This window comes from Psittacula echo (genome assembly GCF_963264785.1).
Source record: "Psittacula echo genome assembly, chromosome: Z".
Taxonomy (NCBI): domain Eukaryota; kingdom Metazoa; phylum Chordata; class Aves; order Psittaciformes; family Psittacidae; genus Psittacula; species Psittacula echo.
The window spans coordinates 2,721,058-2,748,118 of NC_137742.1; the positions used below are offsets into that span (position 1 = coordinate 2,721,058).

Sequence of the window (27,061 nt, forward strand, 5' to 3'; positions counted from 1 at the left end):
ACCGCTACGCATGCGCGGCGGTGCGCGTTGGCGACGTGGAAGGCCGGACGCGGGCGGTGGGTACGGGCAACTGCGGCGGCGGGGGGCGCGCGGGCCGCTGAGGGAAGGGAAGCGGGGTCGAGCCGGGCCGGGCAGGGAGGGGGGACCCGCGGGAGCCGCAGTCGGGCCGGGCCCGCGGTACCGGCCGCCTTCTGCCCTGAGGCGTTGCGGTGCGAGCGGACTGGGAGCCGCTGACGGGGTAAGCGGGGCCTTGGCGGTGCCTCTGGGCCCGGCCCGCCGCAGGGGGTGGGCGCCGGTCAGTGCTGACGGGAGCGGAGGGAGCTGCCACGCGCCCTTAGGGTGCCGGTTGTCCCTTGTCACGACTCCCACCGCTCCCTGTGGTGATGGAGGGGCTGCAGCGGTGCGGGAGCGCTCAGCACTGAACCTGCGGAGAGTTCCCGGCGCTGCCGGTGTCCGCTCCTGGGCAGCGTCCCCGCTTTGTCCTCCCGGCCCTCCCGCTCCCCAAGGCTCACTCAGCGGTGCGGGGCTGCGGCCGCTGCCACAGTGCGGGCGTCAGAGCGTGTAGGAGAGCGTTCCTCCCGCATTGCTGGTGTTGCGCTCTTAATGACGCTTATTATTCATGAAAACAGTATAAAATGTCGTATTTTCCATTTTTCTTCTGGGAGTCGGGGAGTTGTCGTTTCCAGGGGTTGCTTCTGCATTGTAACGGGTCTGCTCAGGCTCCCTGTGCCTCGTGGTCACTCTTGGCTGTTTGTTTTCATTTCTCCCAGGGGTAATGATTAGCAAGCCTGGGGAATGGCTTAGCTGAAAAGAGTTTTTACGTTAACAGATGCCAGGTTGTATCTTGTATGCTTTCACATCAGGCAATTAATAATTGGTAATTAACTGTACCTGGACCAAATTGACCTCAAACAGGAGCTGGTAGCAAGAACTGTTACATCTTTATATATAAATGCCCCATCCCTGGCAGTGTTCAAGGCCAGGTTGGACACAGGGGCTTGGAGCAGCCTGCTCTAGTGGAAGGTGTCCCTTCCCTTGGCAGGCGGTTGGAACTGGGTGACCTTTGAGGTCCCCTTCCAACCCAAACCGCTCTCTGATTCTGTGTTTGTATGATTCTGTAATTATTATTATTAGTGTTTAATCTTTTGCACCAAGTGTAGCGAGGTTGTAATCTCATTTCTTCCATTGCGTGCACTGAGGGATAACACGCTGGGCTGCAGTTACAGTCATTTGAGGTATTTATTCAAGTAAGTAGGTTGTTAATATTTCCCCTGTTGGGCACTTTCTGAGTGCGGGGGAGCAGGAAGGAGCTCCCGGGTGGTTGGTTCTAGTTTCCTAACGCAGGCTGCTGGGTTGTGCAATCCCCATTTAGTCAATTTCCAACTAAAAAGCGTTGAAGCCAGGCTGGATGTGATTCTGGGCAACCTGTTCTAGATGAAGATGTCCCTGCTCATTGCAGGGGGGTTGGACTGGATGAGCTTTGAGGGTCCCTTCCATCCCAAACTAATCTATGGTTCTATGAACTTGCTCCATTTGGGGTGAGTTAAAATGTGTCCTTGCTCCTTAAATTGCTAGGAGCTCCAGGAGGCCACATTCCATCCTCTCCTCGAATTGTTTTCGCTTTCCATGTTGCTGCTGCATCAGCAGAAGCCCATGGACAGCTCTTTCATCTGGCTGAAGGAACCCTCCGTTCCTTCTCTTCCTATCCTGTGCCGATCTTTTAGTAGCACAGCTTCTAATGCTTAATGTTTTATGATAAATTCAGTAGGAAAGTATTTATGGCAAATTCATAACAAATTTAGATGGCTCTGGTGCTTCCAGCAATTTCTATCAGGTGAATAGGAAGATCCCAGCGTGTTTTTAACATGCTGATGACTGACAATATTAAAAAGTAAGAAATCCTGTTTGGTGGCTGGTGAGCTGATGTCAAAGTGGATGGTTAAAGGTGATAACAACATTTCTTCAAAGTGTATTCTCTACAGTGGAAAGCCCACTGCACCTTGTGGTAGTTGCGCACTTTGGCAAGTGTAATTTCATTTGCAGCAGACTCTGGAGATAGGCGAGATAAATCATGATGTGTCGTATCATATAAAATTACGTATATGTGCAAAACAGATTTGGCCTTCTGTGTAACATGCTTTTTTATGCTCTAGATAGTTTTTTATCTGTGAGAAACAGTTAAAGCAGAGACAAATAGCCTGTTGGAAAAATATGCATAATGCCCAATTGTGGGAAGAGTACAGATGCCAAAATAATTGTATAAGCTTTGAAATATAGCAAAACCTACCAGTATAAAAAAAATTGCAGACCTTTTAATGAACATCTGAGCATCTTTTTGAAGCTTAAAAGGAGTTTGATTTATTTTTCCTTTTTAAACATCGTTTTGGCTGTTACACAAGATTTATTTATGTCTGAGAGTGAAATAGGGAGAAAATCTTAAGTACGTGTAACAGTAATTTTAACATCCCTTCCATAAAGAGATAACTGTACCAAGCTACTAGCTATGCAGATGATTAAATCTTGTTAAGTTTAGCATGACTTGTGTCATATCCTACCCAGCTGCCCATTTTAATTATGTTAGTAAATTAATGGATTACCAGAAGTCCTTCTTTAAGTAGGTATAATGATTATTAAAAAAATAAAGTGGGGGCAAATTCATCAATAATCATAAAACATTTTCATAGCAAACAAAATTTTCAGCACTTTAGTCCATCATGGTTTATTATGTAGTTTGTATAAAACTGTGCTTTTGAAAACCATTGCTGTATGTGTGGTAATGAAAGTGTCTTTTTTGCCACTGTAAGAAGTTGTGGTCAAAACAGAAATACGGGTACAGATATACAGGATACTCTTAAGCTGTAGTCAGGTCTTTGTATGGATTGTGCGTACTCTTGATTTGTTTTTTAAGCTCCTTATTCCATTGATGTTCCTGTTCAAAGTTCAATTTGTTCCTCTCTCTTTATAGTTCCAGTACAGCAGCAGGAATGTCACTGGTGAGGGCAAATGAAACCTTTAAAGAAATACCTGGCCACTGCAAAGAGCAGGATTAGTATTTGAATTTACACTACTTGAGACTTTTGAAACATATGCTATATACCTGTAGTAGTTATTTAACAGGTGGAGAAAAGTGGAGCCTTTTACACAGTGCTTGCCCAGCCTTCCTTCCTTCTAATGGCACTTTGCTAATCAAATTAAAGAAATTATCTCTGCGTGTCTTCCAGAAAACACTGTTTTTGAGTTCTGACATTTACTTGGCATGTAGGAATGTAAGAGTGAGGATAGAGGTAATTTTATTTCTTTAATTGCCCCCACACCACCTCTCCTTCCCGCTATGACAGGATGTATTTCTGAAACTGGTGCTGTCATTCCACTCTCAAATTGGTAGGCTGGGTGCAGTAATTATTTAATAAAATGCTATGACTGGAATTATGTAGGAGGTCAGGAAAAGGATCTTTATAGATTTTGCAGGTTAAAATTTTGTTAGTTCCTGACAAATTTTAGAGGCTTTTGAACCTTCAGGGAGGTTTAGCCACAGGTATTGTGATTTAGTGTGGGAGTGTAATTAGCAGGATTAAAAATGGTCAAAATTAAAGAGTCCCTAACAGATCTTGTGGAATTTTATATTGAACTTTATAATGAATTTATAAAGTTTGTATTTAATTTTATAATGAACTAAAGATATGTTTTGTTGAATGTGTGTAAATTGGACAAAGAAATACTTAAATCCTATAAATGCTTATTTACTTGTAAAAGTTAAATAAAGGCTCTCTGAACTTAACAGGTGTCTGTGGGATTCGCATCCTGTCCATCCTGTCCATAAAAGCTCCTTTAGGAGGTTAGGTACGTTCCTGCTGTCTTGCCTCTGACAAAACATTGTGAGTGAGGGGAGAGAGGTAAGAGTTAAATCAGTTGTGTGATTTAATTGGTTTCTACCCCACTTAATGGGTATGTGCTAATGTAAGGGCTTATACATGGTGGGTGGAAATAGCACAGTTTTGGGGTTTAGGTCTTCAAAACAGGATTATTATTTACCACATATATTTCCTTATTGGTGACCAGTGCCATAATGTAACATTTTTGTATTTTTTACACCAGTATGTTTCAGATGTTTTTGTTCTCAGGCAAAAGGTCGGAGCAGTAAGAAGGAATGGCATTTTTATGTCAAGTGTTTTTTGATCTTGTATAACTTTAGAGAAAGGCAGTTTGGGCAAGGTTTTGATAGTGTTTTCCCCCTATGAGTCAGTAGTTCCATTTGGAGACAAGACTCTGAAGGTAACCAGTGATGGTGACAGTAGTATATCTGAAATAAGCTATTTTGAGATTAATAAACAGTCATTTCCTTAGTGATCAAAATCAGGAGATCTGATCACCACAACAGTAACCTGGTGCTTAGTGGTTATATGGAAAATACGTATTAGGCTCCTGAGATGGCACTGGGAAAATACATAAGCTATACATCTTAGTCTCATTTATAGAATTTAGGATTTCATTTGTCTGTCACCTTCTTTCCAGATCACTTTCTGGCAAACTCAGAGATTACCGTAGGGTGAACTGGCAAAGACAAAGGTGATTTATAGCATCTCTTGTTGAGCAGTTTGGTCAGCAACCACAAGATCCCATTTCTCCTGCTCATATCCCATTTCTTCTGCTTGAAATACACCTAACCAAAAAGGTCTTGAAAAATCGCTTCTTCAGCTGTGAGCAGAACAACTGTCCTGTAGGTGGGATGTGAAGTGAGCAGATTGTGCTCTTCAGAATTAGGCTTTTATTGATGACTGACTCCTACGTAAAATGGTGTGGGAAAGGAACTGGAGCAGAAAACACAGTATCTTCACTGGTTTTTGCAGCTGCTGTTTGCCTTCCCTATGAGTGGCCTTCTTTGCCTGCAGTAAATCTATCAAGATTAATCACTTCTACTATGTGCAAGACTCTTTAGGCTTCAGTGGAACCTGTAAGGACCATGCTAATGTCAGTGCAGTGCTGCTCTTGCTGCAGAAGAGGAAGGCACTAGAACAAGTTACAGTAGGATGAAAAAAGATGCTGTGATTGTTCATCCAGCAGACTAAAGAGTGGTCAAGTCAGATAATTTTTATTGAGAGCTACCTAAAGACCTGAAGATGGCATTTTCTTTATTTTTCTTGTACTTAAGCATTGTGTGGACCACTTCATAATTGTGTTGTATTTATTAACTGCTGTTCAAAAGTACATCTGTCTTCAGGTATTGAGCTTTAAGGAAACACGCTTTGGTACCTTGTGAATGGTTAGTGTCCTGTGGTGCAGAAAAATGTATTTTAAAAGACTGTAGACATAAGGGGACTTTCATGACCTCAGACAGTAACTATTGAACTTGATAGAGTCTGAAAAATAGTGGGTACAGGAAAAATAGAGGTATTTCTAGATATTGGTCAAATAGACAATTTGAACAATAACTTGAAAGCTATAAAAGATGGTATTTACCTCCAGGTTGCAAAAACAGAATCCTTTATGGTCAACAAGGTTCTCTAGAAGAGGAGATATAACGTATTTTTCACAAAAACAGCTTGTCTCCTGCACAAAACCTTATATTTTTTTCTCTTTTTTTGGGGGTCACCGCATGTGTCTGAACACTTTCAGTTTGGAAGATTAAGGGGTGTGGGTAGAGGGAATTGGAGAAAGGAGTGGTTGCTAAGCATGCAGCAGAAAAGAGGAGGAAAATTACGAGTCAGTGCAGTGAAAAGTAAAATGAGCACAGTCTTTCCTGCAATAGTCATTAACTTAAAATCAGTAGGAAGTGTTTTTAATTTCTAGTCATGAAGGATGCATTAATTGTGCTCTGAAATCTCCCAAGCTGCTTGGTTTTAAGCGGCTGGCATATAAAAGAACGTGAATTCTTAGTAGTGGATTGACTGCATTTGATGATTGCCAGACATTAAGTTTTAGCTCAAATATTTTGACTCATTAACATGCTTTAAAAGCAGAGATTGTTTCAGTGCTTTTCTCTGATTCAAAAAGGCAAAATTTCCTAAATTCTGAGGATTGTGAAGATTTTTCCTTACCCCCCTCAAGCTCCTGTTACAGGCATGAATTCTTATTGCTGTGTATTTCTGCCTCATCACTTTTGTTTAGCAAAATGTTACCAACTTAATTGGTAAACCCAAAATTCATATGCTTTTGTACCTCATTTTGGGGTATGAATGATCTCTTGCTGTGAGTGAAATATTGGTGTGAGTGCTTTTTATCTATGAAGAAAGATCAAGTCACATCTCTTGTCGTGTATTCTTTTTCCCCAGCCTCACTAACAACACCAGAACAATTCCCCAAGCAGGTACAGTGGAATAAACACTTTTTATGCATGGAAAGCTGCAAAGCCGTCCCTTTTAAGGGAGGGAGCAGTGTCACTTTGGTTTTCAGATACCTACGTTCATGCTTCAGTGAGTTAACTGCAATTTAAATTACAGGATCTGTTGACTGTTGCCTTCTTTTCTGGAAGTGGGCAGGAAGCAACTACAGATGACTTAGGGAAGAGAAACTCTGGTTTAGCTGCTGATATCAAATCTCTTTGGTTTTCCAGTATCAGTGCTCATTTAATAAGAGCTGTTGGAGCAAGTCCAGAGGAGGCCACAGAGATGCTGCGAAGGCTGGAGCAGCTCTGCTCTGGAGCCAGGCTGAGAGAGCTGGGCTGGGTCAGCCTGGAGAGGAGAAGGCTCCAGGGACACTATAGAGAAGCTTCCAGGCATTAGGCAGAAGCTCTTCCCTGTGAGGGTGCTGAGGCGCTGGCACAGGGTGCCCAGAGAAGCTGTGGCTGCCCCATCCCTGGCAGTGTTCAAGGCCAGGTTGGACGCAGGGGCTTGGAGCAGCCTGCCCTAGTGGAAGGTGTCCCTGCCCGTGGCAGGAGGTTGGAACTGGATGAGCTCTAAGGCCCCTTCCAACCCAACCCAGTCTGGGATTCTGTGATCCTGTGGTTTCTTTTGTGTCCCAGAAGGCTGTGTTGCTTAACTGATGGACAGAAATAACATCTCTTTCATCAGAAAGTTTCAGCAGTCTTTGGGATGTGATGAAACGTGGCAGAGGATTGGCAAAGCCAAGATGCAGAGGGGTGAGTATTAAAGCAGTACATGCAGGTGCTTGCTGAGGTCAGCTTGGAGTTATCCGATCTCCCGTCTTCAGTTTGATTGCCTCTCTTTCAGTGGGCCTGGAGATGTTCTGAGATATTTTGTGTCTTGCCTGGAAAATAGGAATATTTTAATAGGAATAAATCTCTCATTTGGGAATACAGAAATAGGCTAGTGAGTTGCAAAAGCTGGATTGCTGGTTTTGAGGAGCTTAATAAAGGTGTCAAAAGAAGCAGGGCTTCTGGTTTACTGCAGCTTTCCCTGGTCTAATAAAGCAGGAGAAAAGGCATTGAAGAGATGTTTCCCATGGACAAACCTGAGGGCTATGCAGCTACTGTGAGACCGCTCTGATCCTGCATGTGAATATATGTCTGCAAGATGTAACTTAAGTTTTGTCAGACTGTTCTTTATCTTTTATGCTGTATCTGTTTATTAGTTGTGTAGATATGTGTTGTGTGTGATACTTAGTCCACAAAGCATTTGATCCTTAGGTGTTGTCCTGGGTTCAGGTATAAGTATTATTGTCATACAAGTAAGTAGACAGAATTCAAATATATTGTGTGGACAGTGAAATTCAAATACTGGAGCTGAATAATACCTACTGTCAATGTAGCTTCCATTGTGTGGAGAGAAGTATATATATGTTGCAGTAATCTTGTAACTGGGGGGGAAGTTTTATGTTAGGATTTTGTGGGACGTTTTGGTGTCTTATAGGTGAAAGATGGTCTGAAACCTGAAGTTCTTGGAAGCAAATAGGAATCGGCCAAAAACCTCAGTGCAGCAGCTTTGATAATACTTGAATAAGCAGCATTACATCTCAAATGTTCTCATCTTTACAGTGGCATTGGCTGCTTTGCTGGAAAGGAGAGCAATGTCCATTAATTTTAGTTTATAAAGCAGCAAACTATGAAGGTAACCAAGTGCTGTTATGTATGGAAATGAAATCTTTTAGGTTTTCAAATGTAGAATAGCATCACTTTATTTATTTTAATATGGTTGTGTTAAAGACCCAACCTACAAAGCAGATCTCAGATGGTGAAGTCATCTGCTTGACTGCCTCAAATTCTTACACTTTAAAGTATTAACTTAAACCAAACCACAAAACCCAAACCAACCAAACATAAAACCCCCAAACCCCAAAACAACAAACCACAGCTGTATGTAATCTTCATTATTCAGGTTGTCTGCAGGCTCAGCCAGACGACCGCGTTGAGATTAGCTTTGGAAGGGGGAACTGGCTATACTGGACAGATTAGCAAAATGCCAACATCGGGAGTTAAGTTGTGAGACCCGTAGGAGATCTATTACCTGGTGGAGCTGTAATTACTTACCTGAAATTATTTAATTAGAAGGTTTAGAGAGCGTGACAAGTTTTTTTCCAGGTTCAGCAGTACACATGCTGTACCTTGAGTCACGGGCTCAGACACAGCATGTATGTACTGCTGAATTGGTTCCAACTTGAAGAGGGAAAAATTGTGTTCTTGTAAACACTGTTAATAATCGATATTAAAATCTTTTAGAAGGAACAGTAAACTCAGGATTTCTACCTACCCATAGCTATTTGAGTTTGGGATGAGTCCTCGTGCAAGACAAACTTCTTTGTGTTTACTCTGAAAGGTCTGCTGCTACATCATGGAGCCCAGTTCTAGGACTAAGAAAGTGTTGGGTTTAATAAAGCATGTCAGTTGTAGACAAGGCTATGATTCTTTGAGGGTGTTCCCAGTTTATTTAGATAGAAACAGTTGTGGTATGTGGAGGTAATAATACTATGTTAAACCAAATGACTTGCTAATAAATTGTCTCTTTTTCTTAAGGAAAAAAATAAGTTAATGCTTCTCAAGAGAAGACTTAATTTTATTTTTTTTTTATGAACCACGCTTTTTCTTTTCTTTTCTTTTTTCTTTTCTTTTCTTTTCTTTTCTTTTCTTTTCTTTTCTTTTCTTTTCTTTTCTTTTCTTTTCTTTTCTTTTCTCTTCTCTTCTCTTCTCTTCTCTTCTCTTCTCTTCTCTTCTCTTCTCTTCTCTTCTCTTCTCTTCTCTTCTCTTCTCTTCTCTTCTCTTCTCTTCTCTTCTCTTCTCATGTATTTCCAGAAAAAAAAAATTAGATTTCATTGATAATTTACTTCAAGGGTTGGAACTGACTTTTTTGGAATGAATGGGTGTCGTAGTATAAGCACCAGCTACTAAGAAGGAGAAAAATAACTGTTACAGCTGAATTCAGGACAATGGGGATTTCCTGTTATTTGGTGCTTAGTGTGGCTGTCCTGCCTCAGCACATGACTAAGCAGAAGCTGTTCAACTTGGTCTTCTGAAGTGGCTTTGGGAACCCCTTGGCTTACCTTGCTGTGTGGTGGGGGCTCTGATTCTATGAAAATCATGGGCAAGTGAGGATTAGGTACAATTTCAAAAATACAGTGGCAGTTGTGTTCCAAATTATGTGACCTTTTATGTCATCTAAAGATTGGAACCTCTACTGCTTTAACCAACATACAGATGGATGAGAATATAAAGGAGCACATAGCTTAACAGAGATGTGATGGGGTTACCGAATCCCAGACTGGTTTGTGTTGGAAGGGACCTTAAAGACATGTACAAACCAGGGGCTGCAGAGCTGATATGCCCATGTACAAGCTGAACCTTGATTCTACTTCTAAGTGATGATCCAAAATTCCCTGATATTACGCAAAATTTGGTTTCTCCTCTGTATTCTATTGCTTCTGTATTCGTTGGCTTTGTTTCAAAGGTAGCGTACACTGAGTGTTGATCTTTTTTCTTTGAGGCAGCAAAACTTGTGTGTAGGTTAGCTGCATTCGTTCTGTTGGGTGAGTAAGCATTCAACCAAAGTTCTGTAAATCCTCTTAAACTAATTACATTTTATAATCCTTTATTGCTTCTTCACAGAATTCCCTGGCACCAACTTCCCTTTTTACTCCTAGGTTGCTTTTATATTTCTCTTCCTCCAGGTAGTCTTCATGGCGAAAATGACTTCTGCAAATGCTATAAACAGTATTGTCTGAAGTTTTTTTGCTATATGAGACATATATAAGGTTATAAGGTCATTGTATCTCTCTCTCCTTTGGTCAGATATAAAGGGAAGTGGTAGAAACTAAACTGCGTTATAAAACTAGAGCTCCCTGGGTGAATGATAACAGAATGAGTTACAGCAGTGGAGTTGGAATGAGAACGGATATACTGATTCAGTGTAAAGTTTCATCTCATTGTCTGCTAGAGCAGTGAATAGTGATAGTGGAGGATGGAGCCCTGGAATGAAGGGGAAGGAGTGTGGAGTGGTATTTTCCTAGCCTATAGTGTCCCTTGCAAACAAAATTTAGAAAACAATAAACATTTTCCTCATTTTTGTGGGGTGTCAGGTTTTAAAGACCTCTTTATTACTTAATAGTATTAATTATTCTGTATTCTACTGTCCATCTGTTCTGGCGCTTTCTTGTTTCTGAAATACTTGGGTACTGTGCATTCCCTCTAAATCTTGAATATAAGTTCTTCAGGTAGCCTTTGCGATGGCTGCAGACATCTCATCTAGTTGAAGGTGTCCCTGCTCACTGCAGGGGCTTTGGACCAAATGACCTTTGAATGCCTCTTCCAAACCAAACTATTCTATGATTCTATGATTGCAGCTTTTCATGGCGTCTCTATTTCTTAATAGTAATTTCTCTTCATTTTTGTACTGATCTGTATTAATATAAACTGCTACTAGAATGCTCTTTTCTGGAAGTAATTGCTTCTGCAAATAAGGGTCTAAGAAAATCAGTACTGGAGTAATTCTTGGAACAAATCCTATTGAGACCAAGGGAGGTGTTGCAGCTTCTGATATAGCAGTCTCTGTTCTTCTGTCTTATGCCAGCTGAGGAGTGAATATTTAGGTTTCACAGTAATATGTTGCACAGCAATTTTATCTTGATGGGGGTGCTTTTTTAAATACAAACTTCTAAAGCTATTGGTCACGGTTATTTCTCCTCAAAAGGTGGGAGATTATTAAAGCTGATGTCCTGGAAATGTTTAAGATGCTCAGGAGCATCCCTGGCACATAGTTAATTGCCTCGTGGTGTTTTTATTTTCTTTAATTAAATCGTTTATAAAGTGCTGATAAGCAGCATGAAGAATTGAAATCTTTTCATTCTTCACACAGATCCAGTGAAACACAGCAAGTAATGAGAAGGTGTTTTGGAGCACATCCCTGCTGACTTGTGCAGTGTTGCTTCAAAAAACAGTTGTTTCTGATGTGTTCATTTTTTCGCTTTCCCCCCTTGAAGTAGTTGGCTGGAACCAGCCACGTTAGTTTACAAATATCAAGAGGTTCAGTAGTACCTTTCCTCACTTAACTCAGGTTAACGGTGCAGCATGGTAACCACTGTCCTTGCTCTGGCAAGGTGTCTGCTTTCAGGGTGTGGATCATTGATGGCATGTAGAAATTAGCTGCATGATGGACTCCCATTCTTGACAACAGGAGTAATTTTCTATCCATGTATATTCAGTTGGAAAATACATTTTTTGAACAGTTTGTTGACTTCACACCTCTGTTTAAATTGTGAATTCCTTGAGTTTTTCCGCACTGGTAGCAGCCTTGTTATTGATACACGTGTGACACTGTTGCTGCCGTGTGATTTATGAAAATCCAAGTTAGATGATGACTGAAGTATATAGCACAGTAACTTTTAGTTTCCTTGGCTGGAGGTGTTATTGCCCCAAGTTCTTTGAAAGAAAATCTTTTTAATAATACCTTCCTGTATGCCTGTTTTCTACATTTCAATAATTGTTCAAGGTTGTGAACTAAAGCTTTACTGATTCTGGGTCTGTATATTCTGTATTTGTACACAAGACTTTAAATGTTTCTCCCTTTTCATTTTTTTTTTCTTGAAGAAATGAAGATTTAGAAACCTATTTGCCAAACAAAGAAGATGGGAGCAAATAGCAGCAGCATCAGTGAGCTTCCAGAAAACGAGTACTTAAAAAAGTTATCAGGAGCAGAGCCCATCTCTGAGAATGACCCGTTCTGGAATCAGCTGCTGTCTTTTAGTTTTACCACTCCAACAAACAGGTAAGAGGGTGCTTGTTGAGGAACTGAACTTTGATAATATATTTATAGAAGTGATAAGTCTGAAAGCAAATGAGTGGGTTATGTTAATTATCCCTGCTTTAGGTAGGGAGCTATAAATGCCTAGGTAAAATGGACAGTTGTTTCTAACGCTTTCCACCACCTCTTCCATCTCTGTGGGTTCCTTTGTAATAGCTATAATTACTGTTCATGCTACTGGTAGCTGGGAAGGATCAGAAGTAGGGTCTGTAGTGTTGGGAGCAGCTTTTTTCTTTTGGTTGGGTATTTTTTGATTGTTTTGGGGTCCTCACTTTTATCTTTCTTTGAGGAATTCTCTGGAGTTAATGAAGATTCCAATGTGTGATGTTTTCTCTCAACTTACAGTGAATTCTACATCTTGCATGTTTTAGCTGTATGTTAGGTATTGAGTTTCTTAGTCTGTATGCCTTTTTTTCCCCTTTCACATTTTAAAAAGAAGCTTGGAACTTGTCTCCAAGTCTTTTGTATTTTCTAAATATTTGAAATTCAAATTCTGCGTGTCTTTTCACTTTTGTAAGTGGTGTAGGTATAAACAGAACTGGTATTTTTTTAGAGGATCCGTAGCATATCTCCAGAAATGCAGAATATAAGTCTTTGTGATTTATGTTAACCCAAGTCCATGGCTAAATTCATTGGCCTGGTGGGTGATTATCAGTCTCACAAGGACCATCTGGTATTACTTAATACTTCTAGATAGTACTTAAACTGTTTTTTAGTTTACAGTACCATCTGACACTTTTCTATCAAGTGAATGTCTTATTTACCCTGTTTTATTAGCAGTATTTCCTTGCAAAGGACCTAGCTTTTTCATACAGAGTCACAGGAGACTACAGCTAAACACATTTGTGTAGTAGGTTTAAGTAGAACACAATGTATGAGTGCTAAAATGGGGAACACTTTCAGTCTTTAAGAAATTTGACATATGTTTGAGAGGTGTTTTGGCAAATTTTATTGTTATCTTTTTGTTTCTTATTTATGATTCTGTGATTATTTTTGTTGTTAAACAGAGCTCTTGTGAAAATGAATGGCAGTCAAAGGTTGGTTTGTTTAGGTTTTTTTTTTTTTATTCAGAAGGTGAAAAACTAGTGCAGGTTCATGAGGTCTCAAACCTTGAACGTAAATTAATGTTTGAATGGAATACGATTTCTAGTGAGGTATAGCTTACGTGTTATCTGACTTGCCTCTGTGCTCTATCTTTTGCAAAGTACCTTCTGAAAAGCAAAGAATCACATTTATCTTTCTAACACAGATAAGGTAGATAATTTGTTGTCTTCTACTGAGTGCTTGTGAGTAAGTGAAAGTTCACACAACTGGGAGGGAAAATGGTTAAACAACGCGGAGGCACGTACTAGGTGTTATTTTTGTAAAGACTGAGGAAGAGGAAGGATTTTGGCTTCTGCATGGAGAGAATAGCAGGGGATCAGCAGAAGGTGCAGAGTTGTGAAGGGTTGTGATGCTGGCAGGGGGCAGTATGTAACTGTTGGTGTGTGAGGGAGCAGTTGTTCTCCAGGATCCCTGAAGGCATACGAACTAATTACAGCATACCCATAATGAGCAAAATTTACTGTGAGGGTGCTGAGGCGCTGGCACAGGGTGCCAGAGAAGCTGTGGCTGCCCCATCCCTGGCTGTGTTCAAGACAGGCCTTGAAGCAACTTGGCTTGGTGGAAGGTATCCCTCCTGTGGCAGAGGGTTAGAACTGGATGAACTTAGAGATCCCTTCCAACCCAAACCATTCTAGGATAATATGATGATTCTGTGAAGATGGAAAATATTCCAAGAATCCATATAGTACTATATAGTTTTGTTTTGGTTTTAGGGGAAATAGATATATATAAACCCCCAGCAATTCTTTTCAGTTGTTCTGCTCTTCTCTCACCCACCAAAGTAAAGGAATTTTTCCTAGCTTGCTTTACAGCTTTTTTTGTTCTTACCTCATGGAATCAGATCCAATGCAGAGTAATATTGCTTAAAAAAAAATCCAAAACAGTCCCATCACCCCCAAAAAAACCACCAATACCAAAAGCCCCAAAGCAAACAAAAAACCGGATCCAAAAGCGTGTTGATGGTTTAATTGTCTGACCACCAGATGGTGCACTTACCTAGCAGTTACAAGAGAATTGAGAGGCGTCTTTTGTGCGGCTTAATTGGAAGGAAACAGAAATTTTCCATTAAGTTGCATCTACCTGAAAGAACCATTTGACAAATGATGCCAGGTGATATTGGCTGCACAGCGCCCTCAGCCATTGTTTAAATCAGCTAACCTTGCCTGCAGCGACAGAACAATAGAGGTCAATGTTCATTTTTGAGATTGATATTTCACAAGATTTCAATTCAATTCTTTTTTTTTTTAATGAGGCTTGAGCGCAGGTCACACTTCTGACAGCAGCAAGGTGGCAGTTTGTGACTTGTGGAAAGGAGCTGGTTTTCACTATCAAACAGGACAGATTTTTTAAGTTTTATTCTGTTTTCAAATTACGGTTTTTTTAGTTGTGTGTTGCAAAATTAGGGACTGTTGGCAAATGTTAATGGGAATCGCATAAATGTTTGTGTTGTTTTCCTGGAGGTAATTGGTAATACTCAAGAGTGAAAGATCTATCCATCTTCCTCAGACTTTTGGAAAGAGGGGACTGATCGGATCCGCAAGAAGAGGCTTTTATTCTCTGGATGCTGTTTTGAACATACTTCTGTTCTACGTATGGCAGTACTACAGGGAAAGAGGAGGAGAAAAACATACTCAGAGCAGCCTTCCAGTAACTGAAAGGGGCCTATAAGGACGCCAGAGAGGATCTCTTCATCAGGGACTCTAGTGATAGGACAAGGGGAAGTGGGTTTAAAGTGAAACAGGGCAAGTTCAGGTTAGATATAAGGAAGAAGTTTGTTACTGTGAGGGTGGTAAGGCACTGGAACAGGTTGCCCAAAGAAGTGGTAAATGCTCCATCCCTGGTGGTGTTCAAGGCCAGGTTGGACAGAGCCTTCAGTGACATGGTTTAGTGTGAGCTGTCGCTGCCCATGGCAGGGGAGTTTGGAACTAGATGATCTTAAGGTCCTTTCCAACACGAACTAGTCTAGGATTTTATGAGAAGGTACTAGGAAAATGCACAGGAGCAGAGAAAGAAACCAGCAACAAAAAAACCCCATTGAAAACTCAGTAATATTTGGGAGGTGGTAGGGCCAGGGTAGATTGCATCCTTTCAGCAACTGATGCCCAACAGATTCACCTTGCTGTCAGGTAACCTTGCCCATTCCAAGGAACTGGTATCTGCAAGGAAGGTGAAAGGGTACTTGTGATACATTGAAGGGAAGCCTGAATCAGTGTGTAAGTAGGTGTAAAGTGATCAGTGTGAATCAGTGTTAGATTTTTAACACTCTCCAGTGCATGCTTTCTCCCTTTTGAATGTGTGGATAGTTCTTTGCTTTATGGAAGCTGTTCTGAATTAGTCCAGGTACAAAAGGAAGGCCAAAGGAAGATATTTCGGGCTACCAGACTGAGTTGGATCTTCTGAGGAACAACAGTCTCTTAATCCCCAAAATCAGAAGCCCAGGGCCTCGGTTTGGTAGTTGGTGAATTACTGGTTTTCTAATGTGAGAAGGATGAAAGTGTGATAACATATCAGATGGCATTTTTAATGGCACTGCTTTCCTTGCTCTCATGTCCTCATTTTGTTATGCTTTGCTTTTCTCAGCACTTCATACTCTTTTCTTTCTTTGTCATTATGTTGCTTTTATCACTTTCCCCTTTCAGTTTGGTTCATCTCTTCCTCTACCTATCCATTTCCCATCAGCCTGGTTCTCTCTCTTTGCTTTGTCTCCCCATCCGTACCTGATCATATGTGTTAATCTTTGTGGTTCCGTGTATAGTTCTTAAGTATTACTCATTTACTCAGCCACATCTTCTTTGCTAGACTTATTTTTTTCAGTACAGTTAGCTTTTTCATCTGTTTCTGTGAAGAACACAAGGTAGTTTGCAGGGGGGAATGGGGTTTGCCAAATACCAGTGCTACTAACTGTGAAGTTGCTGTGTCTCTGTCAGCAGCATTGATTCAAGGCACTCCTGCCCTTTCACTGTCCCTTCCAGTATTTATTCAGGTCTGCCGTGGGTTTAATAAGAAACTAATCTGTCTAAAAAACAACAGAGCAAAAAGAAGTGTATATTTTTTAGCCAAGTTAATTCTCTAGAGTGATTCATAGCATGGCACCACCAAACAATTCTGGCACAATGAGAGATTGATTTTTGGGGCACAGCAGACTGTTGGGTTAAAACGTGGGATTGTTTAAACCTGCTGTTCCATCCAAAAATGAACGTGAAAGTGCGTGATCAAAGCAGAGCTGGCTGTAATATTCTGCTTTTCTGGGCTGTTTGTTCTTCCTCTCATAATGTTGATTTTCTTAGTAGTTAAGCACATAGTAAGACAGAATATTAAGTGGGTGTAGTTCTGGTCTGTGCATTCACAAACCCTGATGATGAATCAGCCATCAGCAGTTAGGAATGAGCTGACAGTGAATCCCTGCACACTACCTGTGACTCCCCTTGCATAAGTGATGGTAAAAGCCAGAGCCAGTCTCTGGCATTTGGCAAATAAAGCCACTGCAGCCTTACAGAATTTAGGAGTCATATATATGTATGTGTGTATATATATAATTATATATATATGTTTTTATACACAAGTGATAGTATAAGGAAAAGCTATCAGCAATTCAGTTTTGAGTTGCCTGATGCTTTTCATTGTAAAAGGCGTATTGTGATACCCTGTTCTGTAAAGCAGGTTGTGGATGCTGGGAAGGTAAAACTCTCTTAGGCTACAGATGTGTCTGCTGAGAAGTTTCTGGTTTCATCTATTAGGAAATACTTGGTGGTCTAAATTCTCACTCCTATGTGTCCTTTTTCTTTATGATTCTTTCTTTGTTGCACAGAACAGATTCATGGGAACTGAATTAAAATTGTATAAAACCTCTTGAATCTGCCACTTCCTATGATTCTGGTGGCTGACTTATCAATCTGAGTAGTGTTTAGGTATTGGAAAAATGAAATACAGCTTTCTAGATGATTTTTTGGTTATTATGAGCAAAAGCTGTGAGGTTTACTTTGGAGTCTTAGCAGTCCGTTTAGGCAGACCTTTTTGTTTGTCTGACTCTCCAATGAGTTGCTACCAAGAATCCACATCCTCCTTAGTGGTGGTGTTATTTACAGTTCTTTCCTGGTGGAAAACTTAAACCAGAGTTAACTAACACAGAACTTGCTGAAAATCATGTGCTAATATAATATTTACTATTCCACTTCATTCCTTCCCTGGAGTTATTAATGAGTTGCTGGTTTAAGAACAGTGGGCATAAGCCTTTAATAGGAAGACATAAAAATCAGCAACTTTTATGTTGCCTTAATATACAATTTGAAATTGGTACAATAAATTATATGCAGCTTTATGTTCTTTGACATCTTTCCTCCAACTAGTCCCTTAAAGTCAAAACTGCCACAGTATGGATTTACTGAATGGGCTGATTCTTAAGTTTTATGTTCAATGGCAAAGAAAAAAGCTGTACTGAGAGGAAAGAAAACATTCCCTTGGGGGTTTTTTCTTCTCTTTTATGGAGAATTAGTTTCCTGGGGCTTATTCTTAAGGTTTGGGCCTTATTCTTATCATAATAAGGGTGGCATGGTTTAGGTATGTTTGTTGTTTCAGTTTCTATGCAGAATACTTTCTCTTGCCATGTTGTCACACTCTAACAGTAGTCACTGACACTTCGAAACCTGTGTTGTGATACCTTTAACATAAAAGCAGAGAAAACCATGTTCTTCAAAGATGACTGCTGTCAGGAAGCAGCTTTGCTTGTCATTTATGGGTTACAGGTTTGCTGAAGTCTGTAGACTGATTGGTCCACAGTTAGTAAATTTAAAGTAAGGCAACTGAATTCAACCACTCTAAAATAACTCCAATGATTTTTGTTTTGTTTTTACCGTCTTTGTATTTTAGTTTTTTCCCCCTCTTCTTTTGGGAAGTTATAGTTTTTTACAATATAAGCTGGAATAGCTAACTACAGAATCAAGCTTTCTGTTAGTGTGAAGCCAGAAATAAAAATCTGCAGTCAGTGAAGAAGATGACTTTTTATATTTTTTTTGTGCAATAGACTGCTTAAATTACCTTCCTTCCTCACCTTTACTGAAAACATACTTTTTTACAGAAAACTAAAGTTGTGATGAAGAAGCTGCATGTACTGTGATCAGTAACTACAAATACAAGGTGATTAAATCCCAACAAAATAAAAAAAAATTATGAAATGATAGAAGAGTAATTTCAGCAAGACAGTCTAAATACTGTTCCAATATTACATTTTACTTAGTTAATAATCACTGTCTGTATATATGATAAATAACGCAAAATTTTCACTCCTCCTTGTTGGACATGAAGACAGGCTGAGAGAGCTGGGCTGGTTCAGCCTGAAGAAGAGAAGGCTCCTGAAGGGGGAGACCTGAGAGCAGTGCCAGTGCCTAAAGGGGCTGCAGGAAACCTGGAGAGGGACTTTAGACAAAGGCCTGTAGGGACAGGCCAAGGGGAATGGCTTGAACCTGCCAGAGGGGAGACTGAGATGAGCTCTTAGGCAGAAGCTCTTCCCTGTGAGGGTGCTGAGGCGCTGGCCCAGGGTGCCCAGAGAAGCTGTGGCTGCCCCATCCCTGGCAGTGTTCAAGGCCAGGTTGGACACAGGGGCTTGGAGCAAGCTGCTCCAGTGGAAGGTGTCCCTGCCCGTGGCAGGGGTTGGGACTGAGTGAGCTTTAAAGGTCCCTTCCAACATAAAGCAGTCTGTAGTTCTATGAATATAAAGAGGTGACATTGGTTTCTGTTACTATTCCCATATATTTTGGTGGAGGTGTGTGCATTGATTCCCAAATGACATTTAAATGACAGTACAGGCTTGAGAGGTTGAGTTTTTTATCAGGCAAAAAGATGCCTCTAGTATCAAAGGGGCAGTATTTGAGCATGCAAGTTTGATCTTAATTGAAGTTTCTACCCTACCTAGTACAGAGTCCTTACTATGTGATGTAAGTTCGGTGGTCTTGCTGTCCCCTTTCCTACAGAAGGGGGTTACCCTTGATTACTCTTTACTTCTACAGCTGATGTGTGATACCTAGTGTCACCTTGAAAATAAAACAAGGTAAAAGTTTTCTTTGAAGAGATTCTGTGCTGTCAGGGAACAAATTTTGCTATTAATTAGTTTTGCTGAAGTCTGTGGGCCTACACTCGCCATAAAAAAAAAAAAAAAAATTTCTGGCTTTCTTAAAAGAATTTGAAAATGCTGAAAACCAAATCACAGGATGAGGCAGGAATTCTTATGAATTTTTTCCTAAAGTGTGTGAGAAGCAGTCCTGCCCCTCACATGTTTGCTTGGATCTAAATAAGCCAGTCAAGTCCGTGTGGTTAGGTATACTTAGTGTGTGTCTCCTGTGCTCACAATCTGTTTGAATCCCCAAACAAGGTCATACCTTTTACTTGCGTCTCGGAAAATTTTAGGACTGGTAAATATGATCGGGATATGTATTACTTGTCCCAGAGCAGGTAGGTGGTTTAGTTCAGGTTGTGCCAGCTGAACTATAGGATTACATGTACAAACTCACCCAGGTCACTGTGATCGCAATATTAAAGATTGGTAGCCTGAAGCTGGTGTTTGCTGCCACATGTCCCATTCAATGGCAGGGCTTACTGGATGTTGCTGAGGTGCGTGGGTTTCTCCCAGTGGTGCTCAGCAGTGCTGCAACGCAGCAGGAAGGGTTTACTTGCCTTGCTGCTTTGTTAATGCTAGAAACTCATAATCTTCTTGTTCTTGAGAATATGCTACCCGTTGTTGTAGACCAGGGGATATTTTGTGCCCCTATCCGTAATGAATCTCTCTTCTACCTTTACATGTTACAGACAATCTTTCAGAAGCTCTCTCAGTTCTGAAAAGGTGTGATTTTGAATTTCCCAGTTCCTTGTGGGTAAAATTGCAGAGTGGAACATGTGTGGGATTTTTTCTTTTTTTTTTTTCTGAAAGGTTGTTTTCTCCTGCATCCTCTCATAGGTACTTTGTTACGGTTAAATAGAATATGTTGATGGAGATCAGTTTAGCTGCATTTTAGACTTTTTTTCTCACCATCCCAGATAGCGGGCTCCTATAATATGTATCTATGTATATGTATACACATATGTTTGGCAACAAGGCAGTTTGTGTTCTTTGGATGGAGGTTTTCAGAGAGGATTGGAACTTTTATCTGTGATCAGTGCAGTGAAGGAGTTTCACTCTATCACGGCTTGCTCTTATCATTAGTTCTGAAAAATAGTTTGAATACTACCAGTGCTGCTCTGTGGGTTAGTGAAAAGATGGAAGTTTTAGTGTTAAGTTTCCATTCTTACATTCATTAACCAAATGTCATCTCCACAGGGATTGTAGAGCAAAGTCAGTACTGTACCTGGTCATCACCTTTCTTTTGTGCCAGCTTTCTGAATCTTACTCTGGCATTTTCTACCTGAGTGTTAATGCAAAGTGTCTTCTGTCCTCACAGCACAAAAAAACCATGCAGGCATCATTTTGCATGTCTTTCACTTCCCTTTCCTACCCAAATGAAGGCAAGAAAGCCACTGCCAAGCTTTGCCCCAGGTAGCTGGGAATGGGTTATTTATTGTGTTTTCCACTATACTCTATCCATGAGTCCATCCTTGGGGATGTAGCAGGAGTATAACTACTATTGAGTGTGCATGTGTTGGGTGGTGGTCTGCTGTAGTTCTTCCTCATTAGGTGTTTCTGTTGGACAAACTGAAGTTTTGCAGATGATGTTGCCTAGTTTTGAGTATGGCAAAATTCAATCTTGTGTTCTTGTTTTTAGGAATAAGAGGGAATGGGCTGTATACTTCTTTCTTTTTTAGTAAGCATTCAGCTTTTTTTTTTTGTTAGGAAAAAGAATGACTCAAGTGTTAAAAGCTTCGCTGAAGATGTGAAGGTCTTGCTTGGCTTACCACTGTTTTTGATCCTGGCAACTTGCAGAAATGGGTCAACTCTGGAATTTGTTTGAGGACTTTGTGTAGCTTTTAACAAAGGGAAGGAAAAAAGCCCTGTAAGAATGCTTTATGTTACAACCTAACTGCTTAGAAATCAGGGCAAAATGAATGAACCGTAATTAAAAACTGAATGTCTGCATTTAATGTTTAAATCCTAGAGGAATTACAGTAATCGATCAGGCTATACTACAGAAGTCCCCAGCATCTTTGGGTAGCAGGATGCGGGTCACGTTGTGTTGGATTACAACTATTCAGTACCTAAGAACTCTCTCCTGAGTTGGTGCCCAGTGTAACATTCACCCTGCCTCTCAGCTCTTAGGAAGGAATACATACTGATGACAAGCAGCCAAATGGACAAATGTAAAAGTATTTTAAGAAGTGCAGAAATTCCTTGTTTCTCATGGATTTAGGAAACTGTGTTGTCTGTAGTTGCTGGCGAGGTGTTTTAGCTTCATGCCATTTGTTTTTTATTACTTTGCATGTGTTCAGCACTGAAACAAGAGACCACCTTTGAGAGCAAGTCTGATGTTTTTAAAGTGTATATGAAAGTGTAAGTTTGTTCTTTCTGAAACTTGTGCTTAAAAGCAATTTATAAGAGAGGAACGAATGCTGATGTTTGATATATATAAAAAAAGCCAGTCTCCATACTCTAAAGTTGTCTAAGGGTATTCAGCTGTAGATGAAGAGATGTCCCTGCTGTCAGCTCACGACACAGAAAATGAGCCTGACACAAGGGAAAATTTGCAGGCATCTTAAAACTTAATTTATTTCATGTCTCCATCTTGAAGCATTTCCTTTCGAAAAGGTTTGAAATAATTCTTTTGGCTGCTATTTCTACCAACATCCTTACCTCCTCTTTCAGTCCTCAGGAGCTTGGGCACACCTCAGACAAACTCAGCAGCTTCTAAGAGCACAGCTCCACGTGGGTTTTCAGCAGTGGAGCTGGCTTAGGGGCTTCCCACACAGCACCACAGTTAATCTCAGCTTGATGCCACAGTTCTTAGGACTGTGCTGTAAACTGGATTACCATCTAAATTTAAAGGCAGAAAGAAGGGGGACTGCTTCCCCCACCACTGCCTTTTAGAAAGTCACTGGCAGAGCTGTAAGGGGATGCTGAGACAGGGTTTTGAGAGGTGGGACAGAGAGAGTGCATGCAGGACCATTCCTTTTTGCCTTCAGTCTCTGCTATTTTTATATAAACCAGGTTACTCATCAGAAGTCTTAATGCTTGGGAAACAACAGCGGCTTTGGCAATCTAATTATGGCAGTATTAAGTTCTGCAATATTTTTATATGAGGAGAGCTTGAATGGAGGCCACACCACTGACTTTTATAGGCTTAGTTACTTATTCAGGTTTCATTACATTGCCACTTTCCTATTTATTCGGAGATGGTGATTTTCATACCTTTAATTACAAGGATGTAGCTGCGCGGCTCTGAAATCGTTCAGCCTGTATTACATACTGTGTTATATTTGCAAGCATTAAACTGCTTAGGGTTTTTTGACTGGCTTTTGATTTGGGAAACTTCAGAAGGACTGCAGTTCCTGTAGGTCAGACTGCATGTTAATTGAGTCTGTGTAGGAGCTGTACAATCTTCTCTGATACCCTGAGCTGTAGGGCCTGTAGCAATGGGGCAAGGAGTAATGGTTTTAAACTAGAAGAGGGGAGATTCAGAGGAGATACAGGATTTTTTTTTATGATGAGAGTGGTGAAACTGTGGAAAAAGTTGCCCTTTAGGTGTTAATATGGGGACACCTTTGTATTGCTTAATGTGGCATTGGACACAATATCTTATTATTATTTGTCTTTTTTACCCATCTGTTACGGAATAATATTTCCCATATATTATTCTGTTTTGTATTCAAGGGTCAGTTACTCTGTTCTGGTAGGTTTGTAGTGATGGAAGTATATAAATGTCTTTTTATGTGTTTGACACTGCTGGTATTTACTTTCAATGGTTGTTGGCAGGTTCTGTTTTAGTGCTTTATTGTTCTTTTCAGCAGATGGTTTTCACTGGGGCGTACCAACAGGCAGGTAATGAAGTTATGAAAACTCTGGTGTATCGGATGTGATTGTTGCATGAGTGTAATAACATTAGTTACAGGAAAGTGGTGCGTTGCTTGAGGTAAAATGTCAGGTTGAAGATTCTTTAATTTATGCTTCTTAAAAAGGTGTTATTTTATATGATAGTTCTTGTAAAAATTAAGTTCTGTCTGTAGGTTGCCATTTGATGTGTAGGTTCAGTGGTGTCCAACTAAGCAGAGCAGCATAGAATCATAGAATGGTTTGGGTTGGGAAGGACCCTAAGATCATCCAGTTCCAGCCCTCCTGCCACAGGCAGGGACACCTCACACTAGACCGTGTTGCCCAAGGCTCTGCGCAACCTGGCGTTGAACACTGCGAGGGATGGAGCATTCATAACTTCCTTGGGCAACCCATTCCAGTGCCTCACCACCCTCACAGTAAAGAACTTCCTTTTATCCAACCTGGACTTGCCCTGTTTCAGTTTGAACCCATCACCCCTTGTCCTGTCACCACAGTCCCTGATGAAGAATCCCTCCCAAGCATCCTTGTAGCCCTCTTCAGATACTGGAAGCTGCTCTGAGGTCTCCACGCAGCCTTCTCTTCTCCAGGCTGAACAGCCCCAACTCTCTCAGCCTGTCTTCATACAGGAGGTGCTCCAGTCCCCTGATCCTCCTCATGGCCTCCTCTGGACTTGCTCCAGCAGCGCCATGTCCTTTTTATGTTGAGGACACCAGAACTGCATAATATGCTGCAAGTGGGGTCCTATCAGTGCAGAGGGGCAGAATCTGCTCCCTTAGCTGCTGCTGATGCTCGGGGGGTGCAGCCCAGCATGCGGCAGGGGTTCTGGACTGTGAGCGCACACTGAAGCTGGCTCATGTTCATTTTCTCATTGACCAACACCCCCAAGTCCTTCTCCTCAGGGCTGCTCTGAATCAGTTTTCTGCCCAACCTGTAACATTGAAGCCACAAAGATAATAGCAATATGAAACATGTAGTGCCATCACTTCATTTTGACAAACAATTCACATTTGAATATTAGTTTCCTGTATTATAGTCACTGTACTTCAAATGCATCTCATGCTGCCTGTTACTAGGGTGACCGAGCACAGGAATGGCTTCCCCAGGGAGATTGTGGCGTAAGTCAAAAGCTAGCTGGTTGTGTTCCTGGGCAACCAGCTTTGGGTGGCCCTAGTTGAACAGGGAGGTTGGACAAGGTGATGGACCTCCAGAGGTCCCTTCTCACCTCAACCACTCTGTGACTCTGTGATATCTATGTAAACCTATGTATATCATCATAGAATCAGAATGCTTTGGGTTGAAGGGGCCTTGAAGCTCATACACCACCCTCACAGGGAAGAACTTCTGCCTAAGATCTAACCTGAATATCCCCTGTTCAAGTTTAAACCTATTACCCCTTGTCCTATTGCTAATGGATCAGTAAAATTAGGTGCTTCATAGAAATATTTTACTACTGTTTTGTAATGGATTTTCACTCCAAGTACAGGAACCCAATTGCTTGTGTAACCATGTTTATTTTCTTTTTCCTCTCTCCTAGTGCTGACTTAAAGCTCTTGGAAGAAGCCACAATCTCAGTCTGCAAGTCTTTAGGTGAGAATTTGTGGCATCTTTTTTTCCATGTGCTTAATCAGAAAAATTAAGAAACAGCATTCATGTGCACATCCATGTCTTTAATATACCTAACTTTCCTTCTATGTGTAGTAGTGTAAAGAATGTGTTTTGTATATATATACCTCTGACTTTTAGAAGCTTCCATTGTCAATTGTTTTGTACAGCTTGAAATAACTGAAAGACATAAAACAAATAATTCCATCCCTACTATGTTTATGTACTCTGCCCTCTAAGTTGATCAGTAAAGGGAGAGAATTAATTGTAAGGTGAAAGGAAGGGATAATTTAAATGTGATCAGTGATGTTTCAAAAAGGTAAAAACTAGTTATGGAAATCTGCCTATGTTTCTGACAGGAGACTATTGTGCTATAGATAAGTCTTGAAGTGAAAGCAGTAGGAGCTCTACATTTGGGCTATTTTAAATCTAGGCAGAAAAGTATGTTTAGAGAACAGTTACAGAGTAGCATGTGCTGGAGAATCTTAAAAGAACATCAACAGCTATGCAGAAAAACTAGATATACTGTGCTTTAAGACTTTGAGATTTGGTTTCATTCTGTATATTTTTTGAACTAGGTAATGTCAACTTAGAAGTGCTATATAATCATATCTTATTTTTCCTCATTTAGTTGAGAAGAATCCTCGAACAGGAAACCTTGGATCATTGATTAAAGTCTTTCTTTCTAGAACCAAAGAGTTAAAAATTTCAGCAGAATGTCAGAAGTAAGTGCCCAAGGAGCAAAGCTTTGTGTGCCATTTCACTTCTTAAGTGTTGCTTTTGCTGCTAGCTCTTGAGTTTTCTACTTCGCTAATAAACATGCTCACGGACCAAAACTTAGAATTCTCTTAAGTTGTTATTTGAAAAGGAGCAAGTATCTAGTGCTTTTCCAAACACAGATTAAGTATAATAGGTAAATTGATCACTGGGGGGAAAAAGACATGTTTGTGTTCATCCTGTGTTACACAAATACATTTGTGTACAGGTGATGTAACTTCTGGTTACTACTGGTTTAGAGCTGTTTAAAAAACACCTGATCTTTTTAGCTAAATCTTAATATGCGAACCAGTGTTGATAAAAATGCGGAAATATTTTAAATTGGGTTGGATTTGAACACGAACTTCTACACAAAGACATCGCTTTCAAATAGTATTGTGCAACTGCCATTGGTTTTGCTTGCTGCTTCCAGCAGTAGTAAAGAACTCTAAGAGTGGTGTGTAGCACTGTATAGTTTTTGCATGAAGCTTTCTGTAATTGCTTCCCCACACCCATAGACAAATGTCCAAGTCTCATCAGATCTGGGACTTCAAAAAGGAAGATTTTCTTTTAGTGCCCCTTTGTACCAGGACTGTCCTCAGCCTGGATAGCTCCTGCTGTTTTAATCCAAAAATACCCTGAAAGTACAGTGGCAGGCAAGAGCTTGACTATGTGCTGTTGTGTGGGCTTCCCAGCAGATGTTTGCTGGGACTCAAGAAAACATAGAGAAGCTATATTGCCCTTGCATTCAGAAAGCTTGGAAAATATTTGTGTATGTTGCATAGAAAAATCTTGCTGTATTGAAGTCCATAAATGCCTATGGTCACCTCATGGCTGTTTTGACTGCGAAGAGTGCTGAGGGAGACAGAATAGCTTCTCTATCTGAAACTGATGAAAATTTTCAAATACCTTGGTGGCTTGAGTCCATAGAATGTAGAAACCTGTAGAAGTATGCCGAGCTACCTGGTGAGCTCTTCAAAGAGTGGTGCTTCTGGCAACTGTGGTGTTTTTTAACAAGACAAATTTAGCAATAAAGTTGTATTCTCTTTGGGCAAGAAAAAAAATACTGCTTTTAAAACCATTTCCAGTTTACTGTATCATCAACTGAAGACTCCATGCTTGAGCACTTTGGCTTTTCCTTGCTTTAGCTGTAGGAACCCCTTTGTCTCTGGCATATATTAACTTGTGGCTTTTGATGCAGGTTAGCAGGTTAAGCATTATTGATTCTTCTTTGTTTCTGCTCTTTCCTAGTCACCTCTTTATTTGGCAGGCTCACAATGCACTGTTTATTATTTGCTGTTTGCTGAAAGTATTCATCAGTCGAATGTCAGAGGAGGAGCTGCAACTTCATTTTACTTATGAAGACAAAGCACCAGGCTCATACGGTAGGTATACAATAGTGCTAGTGAAGCATATATCCCACAAGAGACTATAAAGTTCTTTGTCAGTG

General features: G+C 40.6%; 1 protein-coding gene across 6 annotated transcripts in view; it reads left to right on the forward strand.

Annotated features, from left to right (window-relative positions):
* The first annotated feature begins 21 nt into the window (after nt 1-21).
* The window catches only part of DYM (dymeclin), a 228,848-nt gene continuing 201,808 nt past the window's right edge, over nt 22-27,061 (forward strand). Inside the window, exons 1-6 of one of the 6 annotated variants that reach the window (XM_080636968.1) lie at nt 32-60; nt 3,782-3,893; nt 11,969-12,146; nt 24,788-24,840; nt 25,487-25,580; nt 26,863-26,996. In XM_080636968.1, the coding sequence (XP_080493094.1) occupies nt 12,007-12,146; nt 24,788-24,840; nt 25,487-25,580; nt 26,863-26,996 (421 nt within the window). In that variant the 5' untranslated portion in view covers nt 32-60; nt 3,782-3,893; nt 11,969-12,006. Of the gene's footprint in view, nt 61-3,781; nt 3,894-11,968; nt 12,147-18,360; nt 18,420-24,787; nt 24,841-25,486; nt 25,581-26,862; nt 26,997-27,061 lie in introns of those variants that run through there. The other 5 variants (XM_080636967.1, XM_080636969.1, XM_080636971.1 and 2 more) reach the window with 5 other exon arrangements.